The sequence below is a fragment of the Siniperca chuatsi genome, linkage group LG22, assembly GCF_020085105.1.
Source record: "Siniperca chuatsi isolate FFG_IHB_CAS linkage group LG22, ASM2008510v1, whole genome shotgun sequence".
Lineage (NCBI taxonomy): Eukaryota > Metazoa > Chordata > Actinopteri > Centrarchiformes > Sinipercidae > Siniperca > Siniperca chuatsi.
Window position 1 is genome coordinate 15,399,686 of NC_058063.1, and position 10,275 is coordinate 15,409,960.

Consider the following 10,275-nt stretch of genomic DNA (forward strand, 5'->3'; position numbering starts at 1 on the left):
TTGAAGCCAAGAGCCAAAATATACCAGAATTAGATGGGTGTGTTGGGAGAGCAGGATTCAAAGTACAGGAAGGACTTAGTTGAAGCCCTCATGGTGGGATGTTGATGGAGATCAGCCAAATGCCAAATTATTAGAAGAAGTTGTAGTAACAGTCTAGCAGTAGTTGATGCGTTATGTATTTCTGAATGTGTTTGTAACTGCAGGCTGATAGCACAGCTCCACGATGAGCTTCTGTACGAAGTGGAGGACTCCCAGGTGAAACAGTTTGCAGGTGAATTTACTACTTCCAATATCAGTTATTATCAAATAATTCCACTTGTATCAAAGACACAAATTTACTCTACCTAATGACGCCACATAGTTGTATAATGAAGAACACTGTATATAAAATATGCTTGAAATTTGTTTTGGACATTAAAGCCTGTTTTGTTAAATTCATGTAACAATGCTACAGTAAAAGAGTACTCCACCGATTTACATTGTCCAACTCACAATGGAGTTTTATTTATTTATTTTTAAGTATCAAAATCAATGCAGCAGAGCCAGACATATCACATTTTTTATTCCATGGATTCTTCTTCCTTGTCAAAACCTGACAACTACATTACCCACAAAGCAACTTGACCTTCGACTGTTCGGTATGCAGTTGTACCTCCCAAGACCTGTTAACACACTTTGATGTGTAACATTGGTCAAGTTCTCCTTTAATGCAGTTTGGTTGAACACTGCAGTGTGCTGCCTAAAAGGACTTTAAATTATTGCTATGCTCACTGGTATGACCTAGCCTGGGAACCAGACAAATCTGCCGAGCACATGTTTCATTTGCTCTAGCAGGTACGTCTGGCCCCTCTCCCATTCAAACAGATTTCCACCCATCCTGGATTTGGTCGGGCTAATCACAGCCCTTTATCTGATATGCGGCGGGTTTGATACGATAACTGACAGAGTAGCGTTACTGGTACAGATTTGAAGTCACACATCACACGTTTTGCTGGTCTGATTGGTTGATACAGCGCAAGGCACCAGGCTCACGAAACTCAGATCAAACTGTCAAACTAGGCAGTGCTGATCAAATATGAATCAAGATTCAGACTATCTCCCACCTCAAATGTATTCAGAAATACATTTTTGCTGTGATTTGAGAAAGTTTGTGACCAGTTCGCCATTTTTCTCCTGCTTGAAAACGGACGAAGCACCACCCCAACTTGCATGTGTCGCTCAGCATGTTTCATTGCTCTGATTGATTGTAGGTCTTTCCAAATTGTGTCCAGAGGCATTTTGGTCTGCACCAACGCCCCTTGGAAATCGAAAATGAACTGAGAGGTTCCAGACTATACGCATTTGTGAATTAGTCTGGCTATACCAGGCTAGGTATGACCATTAATACCTGTGTCTTAGTGTGTACATGTACTTTTGTGTGCAGCTCTGGTGAGGAGCACCATGGAGTCTCTTCAGCACATAGACCACCTAGGAGTACATCTTAAGGTGAGTAAATGGAACCTGAAATTATAATCATTCAGTGGTATAATAGTGTCAGTTGTCATGTTCAGAGGGCTTTACACCTTTGTTCAATCGTGGATGCAAAGATTTTTTTTGTTGCCATGCAACCCATGCTAATGGAGATGTACACAATAACAATCGTACAGTATCACGCAGAGGGGAAAGAGCAGGACCATGGCCCAAGAAATAGGCCCATTTCTAGTCTTTGCTTTTACTTTTAGTTGCTAGTGTTGAAACACACTCTTCTTTAGTACAGTGCATGATATTAAGCAGATATTTCACCCATCAACCCACAATTTAAAAAAACTTTAAGACTCAGAAATCATCCTTACTTGCTTTTTCAATAAAACAATATTAATTCAGTGGGTTGCTGACTATTGAAAATACAGACAGTAAGCCACAGGGCAAATACTTTGTAAAAATGTTTTTTAAGCTTTTTAAATGATAGAGGTCTTGCTTCATTTGCTTCAGAAATACCTATTATTGGCAAATATTGTTCCATCAAATATAAGAGCATTTGAGATTTGACATCATCAGTTTTGTGGCTGCTCTTCTGTTAGGCAACAGTTAAGTGAGTGGAAATCAGTGTAGGTCACTGTGAACAACATCTACACATGTATGCTGACACACTGACACCTTTCCCTTTTCTTATGTGTTTCTTATGTGTTTGTGTGTTTCCCAGGTCCCCCTGAAGGTGGCAGTCTCCAGTGGCAAGACTTGGGGATCCATGTCTGAGCTTAACATCCCTCAAACGTCTCCATCTCCTTCTCTTTGAGTCCTGCCTCCTTTGTTTTTGCGCCCTCTATCTTCCCCCCTTTCACCGCCTCTGTATTGAATATACTTTCTTTCACTGCTCCAGACATTTTCTCTGCTCCCTCTCACTCCCACTTGGTGTGTTATCATCTTTCTGCCTCTTCTGAGTTTCTTGTTCTCCCTCTCATAGTCTCTCACTCTATCTCTCTCTTCACTCGTCCTGCATCCATATTGCTATGGAAACCAGGCAGCTGCAGCTCCTTCCAGCTCCCAGTTCTTGCTTTCACTCCATCCGTATCCGGGGGCAACGGCAGGAGCCTCAAACTGGATTGCGCCAGTTTATTTTTTTCTCTCTCTCCATCCTGCAAAAAAAAAGATTCCTTGTCTCCTCCTCAGTTTTCACACTCTCGTATTAAGACCAACGCTGTTTTCTCTGCCTTGTTTCCAAGGTGAAGCTACTGTACACGTTTGAGAGAGTACTTGATATTTATTGGTTCATAGAATTGGTTGTTGATTATTAAAAAAGACGTAGGGGTTGAGCTACTATATACCTGAAATATGGTGTACTGCGTTGTATAAAACTTCTTTGTATTTATTGTTTTTATGCTTTGTTCGTGCTAAATAAAGCTTGCATTAATTCTGCATGCTCAAAAACGTCTGTGACAGGTTCACACTTGATAAACCCAATGACTTTCTTCCCGTTTTCATTTCCTCGTGCAGGTTTTTTTCTGCCTACACTAGGCACAAATCCTTAATTAATTCTTCTAGCTAATTTGCACGTTACATTTTAAAACATTTTTAGAGTTGATGCTCTTATTAACAGAAGCGTTGAACAATTGAAGCAGCATAATAGCCTTGAATTTCAACAAATATTACAAATGAGTTTAAGTCATAGTTCCCTGGCAATGTTCCTGTCAACCTAGAGTTTAGAAAAAGTCAGATATATTTAGTAGATATTCTATTATTTTAATGCTATGAAGCCATCATATCTTCAGGGATGCTTTATTTAATAAAAGTCACCTTTTTGTTGATTGCATTCAGCTGATTCAAAGCAGATGATCTAATTTTGCTGAGCCGTGCGCATCCAGTGTCTTACTCTCTCCAGCTCATCTTTTATCTGCTCACTTGGCTCTAGCCCACCCTCCCCTTTGTCTTGTTTGTGCCTCTGTCACACCCACACACACACATTCCACAAATGTTAAGAAACACACGCACACACTCTTTTTATCCATGCAGCCACCATGAATGCACTCACAGTCACCGGCTTCCAGACACACTGACCGAGTTTCCTCGTCTTTGGCAGCCGCAGTGAGACTCTTTTTGCCCCCTTTATACTGTCCAATTAAGACCCTTTAAGCCTACAAAATGGGTCTAGGCAGAACCATACACCTTGTGACATTTTAAACAAAGCCTAACCCCAATTACCCATTTGAAATGTCACCTGATGTTGGCAGCTAATTATAGGAGTTGTCACTTTTTAAGTCGATATGAAGGTGTAATGTGGAATCTGCAGATCCGCCAACTGTCCTGTCGTGTATTTACATTCCTCTAGTTCCCTTTCTTTTTCAGTGGAACAGCCCTTCACTTTGCCAATTGAACCCACTGACAGGAATGTGCTCTCCATGTGCCGATGTGAGAGAAGCTTTTCTCACCAGGTCAGTATGAGCAGTTCAGAGCCATAGCACTGGACAGTGTTATGGAAATCTGCCCCTCTATTCTCTCATTGTTCGGTGGTTTAAGGGTGCACAGCCTTCCCCCTCTTTGATAGGGGAGCGTGAGACTGGTATGTGCAAATTCTAGAGGGCACTCTGCACTTTTGGAGTAGGGGTGTTCAAAGTAGGTATGGAGGTAAAACTAATAAAGCTGTTTTAAACTCCTTTGTTTGTGTTCTGTTTTGTTGAAGTCTATGTACAGGATGCAACAGCATACTAGCACTGTGTTTTTGCAGTTAAAATGATCTGGTAGTGAATCATATGAGCGGGAGAATTATTACAGGATGCCTGTTATCTTCTAGTTTACTAAATTAAAAAGATGTCAATGAGGCATAACCTTATTGACATCTTTTTCATTTGAATGAGTGTTGCCTTCACTTTAATGACCTGTGTCATTCATAGGAGCCAAGGCCTGAGGGTCCAGCTGAAGACTCCAGTTGTCAAGGGCAACAGATATGAGCTTCCCCTAGTTGCCATGGCGACCGTGAGATGTGTAAGTAGGCACGTATCCTCACGGCTGTGATTGCTGACATGTATATCACTTTAAATCTAATATTTATCTCAAATTATTCTCAGTGTGTATACATTTTCCTTCCCTTCTCTGCTCTCTTGGCAAGAAAAAAATCTGTTTACTGTTGCAACATATAAAAGCTTAATGCATCATCATTTTTAATTGATACAATATATGTACATCCATGTTTCAATCATCGTCATAATGCAGGAAATGCCATCTTTACATCTATACAGTGTTCCAGTTGTTGTCATAAAAGAAAGGGTTAATAATCAACAATAATAATAGTAATCCCAGTGTGGTAATACAGCAATCTTCCAAAGGAATGGCAGAAAGGGAACTGAAAGCTAATAGACCCCAATAAAAACCAGGTTGTCACTGCAGTCTCACTGAGGTCGGCAGACCGGTGTACCAACATCGTCTAGACTATGTTACAGTCTCTTTCTGACATGCTTCTTCATCTTAAGCACTGTGTCCCCGGTAATCACTAAATCTGCTAAATCACCACACCATGCTTGACCTTATTACTGTACATGAGAATCTTGTCCCACACCATACCTGTCCATAATTTTGACCCTGCTTTTCCTCTCTTTGTCTTCCTGTAACCTCTCTAATCCAGTTGACCCCAGACATTGTTTACTTACTACTCTACTTTATATGCCTAAGGGCCTCTTTTCTCAAATACCTCATTGTAGCCAAACTACCCCTTCCCCTACATGTCCCCTAACCCCTGGTCTCCAAAGATACTTCAGTTACAATTTTACTCCCTTCCCCCCTAAGTCTATCCATGTCATCCATCAATTGCTCCTTCCATTCCTCTATCATGGCCGGCTGGTTGACCTGCCTGCCTCCCCACAGTGTGGCTGCATATCAGTCCCCTGCTGTGCTTTGTGCGGGTCGGTTTCCTGGCAACAGACAACAGCCATGACAGGGCTCCAGGGCAGAGAGATCCCCTTGCATTGCAGCAGCTTGCTATAGCTAGATAGCTCAGTCCAGAGCCACTGATATTCATTGCCATGCCCGGTGTGTGCTGTAAGCTAACAGAGCTGCTGCTGTTGCAGTGTTTTAGGTTCTCTCTGACGACTTGAGAGTTCAAGCAGACAGGCAGGACAAGGAAGGCTGTGTCTGAACCCATCAGTGTGCGACACCAAGGCTAAGATGGCGTGCACTGTAACCCCTGAAAGTGGCAGCCGTTAGTCAGTATGGGATTGTCATGAGGTAATACAGATGAAGACACCTGCACTACTGTAGAATCTCTATTAGTGCTGTAAATATCTTTAAAATATATTTTTTTATATATTTTAAATCCACAGTTTCTGTTACAAAAGGAGTAAAAATGACCCCCAGATGCTATTTACAGTAAAATATACTTTACAACTTTACAGCTACTGACTTACAGATTCAAAAAAAGACTTTGAATCTCACTGGTAAGAAAAGTCAACATGATTGAGAGTTGCGATTCTGGCAGCTGCAGTATGTTTTTAATTGATTATTTTCAATTGTACTAACAGAGTGGTGGTAGTGACGCTGCAGCGCATACAGTGTTACAAGTTAACCAGAAGTCTTTGTGGTTAGATAAAAGCTCAGTTAAGAGACTTACAGCAGATTGCACTTTCAGAGTGTGGCTACGCCATCTTTTCCCTGTCTGCTTGAACTGCTCATTCTTAAGCATACATTACCCCCCTCTTGTCATTTCCCCCATTCCCTGTTGACATCTGTACAAATATGCAGAGGTACACCTGTGTACTTCAACTTCGAGTTTTTAAAAAACACATCTTTGACACCTCTTTGTAAAGAAAAATACAAAAAACAGAAACATTTTACAATCAAACACCCCCTCAGGCTTCAATATAATGGTATAATGAGTGGTAATGTTGCAATGCCAAAACTGTGATGGCATCACTGCCACTAAGGGATATAACATCAATGCAGCATTTCATGTATTTAATAAAATCATTGTTGATAGTATGCCATAATTTTGTGGTTTTATCTGTTTGTTTGTTTGTTTGTATTTATTGCTTGATTAGATGGCACATGGGCAGGATTTTTGCCAAATAATACCAAGTAAGTACAGGATTGTGTTGAACAAAACATAAGGAATAAGAATGCAGCAATTACTGTCACCTTTGGCAAATTTTCACCTCCAAAAATAGCCATGGGTCGTAGTACGAATTATACATTATGGTATCATGTCTTGTATCTATGCTTATGATACATATAGGAGAAAGAGAAACTTTATCCATATTCTTCATAGGAAATGTAAAAAATCAAAACTATCTGTACTGTAATAGCAAAACAAGACACAGTTGTGCTACAAGTGCTTATGTGTTCTTGGCACCTGTGGCCTCAGTCCAAAGTGAGTCCTTCTGTATTTGCCACAGTGGAGCAAAATCCTCACCAGAGGTAGAGAGAGAGAGGGAGTCCATGCTGTGGAGTTCTGTTGCTGCAGACCTCCTCCCGCCCCCCCGCTCGCCCCATTTAACTGCCAATGTGGCACATTCCTCCCTCACCCCTCGCCCTCCTCGTTAGGTGGAACATTCCAGGCGACAGCCATCTTCTGAGACAAAAATGAACTCCATCAGGATTGGTTAAAACCAGCAAAGATGACAGGTTGCAGTAAATCATACATTAACAATAGGTAGAGATACAACTATTTACAATCACATAAAATGTCTAACATCTAATGTAGTGGTTTAGTCACTTAATGAAAGAACCAATAGCTGCTTTTCACCCTTTTTCCACCATTCTCATTCATAAAGTAAAAAAGCAACCAGGAAAGATTTAAAACATAAAAACCTTTCTAAGACCTTAAATGTTGGCAGTTTACATTCATGCCTGTGAGTGTTCGCCTCCAAGGCTGCTGAGCATGGACACACACCATCAGAGTAACACAACACACCCACAGGATCTGTACATTTGTGCAGTTTTGAATTCTATGCTCCTTCACCAGTTGATAAACTGAATGAAATATTGATCATGACAAATACTGATATTTTTAACGTTTGGTTATTTTAACGGCCATGTTGTAGGATTTATAAAACTTCTGAAGTTGAAGCTTTGGCTTCAATAGCCTTAGCTTGGGCCTCTGTGTCTGCCATCAGAGAGAGAGCATCAGATGAACATTTTTGGGATCTAAAGCACTCTAAACTAAAAGAGCCTTCTCCAGTAGGGGAGGCCTTTTATGAAGCATTCCTTCTCAAACCTCAACCAATAGGACAGCACACTCACACTCAAACAAATCACAGAAAACCAAATAAAAAAGTGTGAGATTGTTTTTGGATTGTACATCAGCAGAACATTTCAGAGGAATGGTTTGTAACAAAATGTACACTCTGGTAGAAGTTGCATACAATTTAATTACTACATTCTAACATTAAGTATGCGTTACCAGTTTTAAATGGGAGGTGAGACTTCACAGGGCATAGCATTCACATGAAGTAGAAAACAGACATTGCTCAGACTAGAAATAAATGCATTATAGTCAGTGCACTTCATCTTTACAATTCAAAATCACCCTTTAACTACCGTAAGCCATGCAGTCCACAAGATATTTGAACTCCCGCGTTTGATTCCAGTGCATAAGGCCTTTGCAAAGGCGTTTTGAATGATATTACCTTTGTTCCGAATATTTACCAGTATGGATAATAATTTCTCCCGACAATACATGAAGGAGTATTTTAAATTTCATCTGGCAGAAACTGAGATTGGCAGCAGCGGAAATGGCTCAGAATTGACAGACTTCACATTCTCCCACAAGATCCAGACCACAGTTTATTTTACAATCCACCTCAACAAAGCCCACCTCTCACTCTCAACCTTCGGACCTCACCCAAGTCTTATAAACAATGGACTGAGTCATACAGTAAAGACCAAAACACATTGGCAGCGATAACGGACATAAATTAGTTGAGACTCCAAATGTGTCTCTGCTGTGGTGTTTCTGTGAGGAAATCTAAAGCCTCAGCACCACTGACACTTACATTTCACAACTGTGATATCAGATGTTAAATAGATGGTTTATAGTCTGATTCTTATATTTGGAGACAAACCAGAAAAATTCAGTATAGTGTGTTCACACTGTGGTTTAGCTGTTTATCATGTTACCATTAGCTTAGTAGGAAGTTTGTAAGTACTGTATGAAGGTCAGTGGTAGCTGTTGCTCCAGAAATGTCACAAAATACAGCCTGGTCCTCTTTTGACTCTCCAGCAACAACCAAATTCAAAGCAGATGCATCAAAGTGGTGTGAGGCATCCTCCACATGTTGGCCCGATGAAAGCATCTGGTGCGTTTTTGAAAACAATACTGTTAGATACTTTCAGTGCATTTGTGCCTTGCTTTTACTTTGTAGAATTTCATAGAGAAATCTTAGGTTGGCTCCAATTAAAAGACAAAGAACGTGTCAGTAGCTAAGCCTCCTCTAGACGTTGCTTGAACACATGGCTTGAACAAAGGGAGGGAAGGGAAAGAAGCTTTAGTTCCATGGGACCTGACATACATAGGCGTCTAAACGGCTTAAAGTAGCTACGGTCAACTTTTGTCCATTGTGGGGGTTTTCTAATGTACATCCCTAAATAAAAAAAATAAATATTGTGCAAAGTAAGAAACATATACATACTGTATATTTTTAGGCATTTAGCTTACATAGGTGGAGGTTCAGTGTGGGGTTTGAGGACACGTTTGAGTGGAAACGGCTATTACCTGTGTCACCTGGAGCAAAGTCTAACCATGTGACCATGACTGCAAACCATTACACTATCCTGCCGCCTGTGTTTCCTTTATCTGCATATGATAAACTTGGCCAAGGACTTGGATGAAAGATATTTCACTTGGTGCTCGTAAAGATTTTGCTCTATGTGCTGCATGGGAATACATGTTTTCTCTTGCATCATTCGTCGAATGCCCATGATCTTAGTCCTGCAAAGTGTTTGGTAACCTTACCACAAGCTGGTTTAATAGAAGAAGAGCTATGATGCTTTTAGTCATATGCCCTCACTCCCACTGTGATGAAGGAAGGAAACTAACTTGTCCTCCAGCCAGTGACAGATAAATCTGAATATCAATAACCGATTTCAAATTTAGCAAGGCTTTTAGAATGGGATACAACTTCTTAACAAGGGTTGGCTACCTCCTAAAGATTTATGAGCACTGGCTTGTGGCTGGTATTAATTTCACACCCTTGTCTTGATTACATAGAATTAAAATAATTTAAAATAAAATAAACCATTATAAAAATTACAAGTCTATCGTTCCACTGTATGCCATGTGCTAGGAGTTTCTCCACTAAAAGTTATATTTGCATTCAAAGACACATTTCATGCAAATGGTACAATTGTTCTTTTTTTTTCCAAACAAAGAAACACACATTTCTTTTATATGTTAATCTAAAAAAGAAGCTTATTTTCTTTATATAGATATATACTGTGTGTGTGTGTATGTATATATATATATATATATCTATATATATATATATATCTATATATATATCTATATATCTATATATATATCTATATATATATCTATATATATATATATATATCTATATATATATCTATATATATATATATATCTATATATACACACAGTATATCGTATATAAATCAGTAAATATTTTTCTACACTTTTTCAGGGCAGGCACCGTACACACACCGGGTACAGAGGCATGCCACACTTGCATTGCTTTTTGCATTCTACAGTTGGTTGGCTGGCAGGCATGACGTCATCCAGGCAGTGCTGCAGTTGGGGAGGGTATCCTACGTCTGCACCAACTCTGAGCACAAACACACACACATATTTTCTCT

General features: G+C 39.9%; 1 protein-coding gene across 1 annotated transcript in view; it reads left to right on the forward strand.

The window, feature by feature from the left end:
- LOC122870019 (DNA polymerase nu-like) overlaps window positions 1-9,819 on the forward strand; it is a 32,343-nt gene extending 22,524 nt beyond the window's left edge. The window contains exons 6-8 of the mRNA XM_044183593.1: window positions 204-271; window positions 1,424-1,485; window positions 2,183-9,819. Of these exons, the coding sequence (XP_044039528.1) occupies window positions 204-271; window positions 1,424-1,485; window positions 2,183-2,275 (223 nt within the window). The 3' untranslated portion in view covers window positions 2,276-9,819. The remainder of the gene's footprint in view (window positions 1-203; window positions 272-1,423; window positions 1,486-2,182) is intronic.
- The last annotated feature ends 456 nt before the right edge of the window (window positions 9,820-10,275 follow it).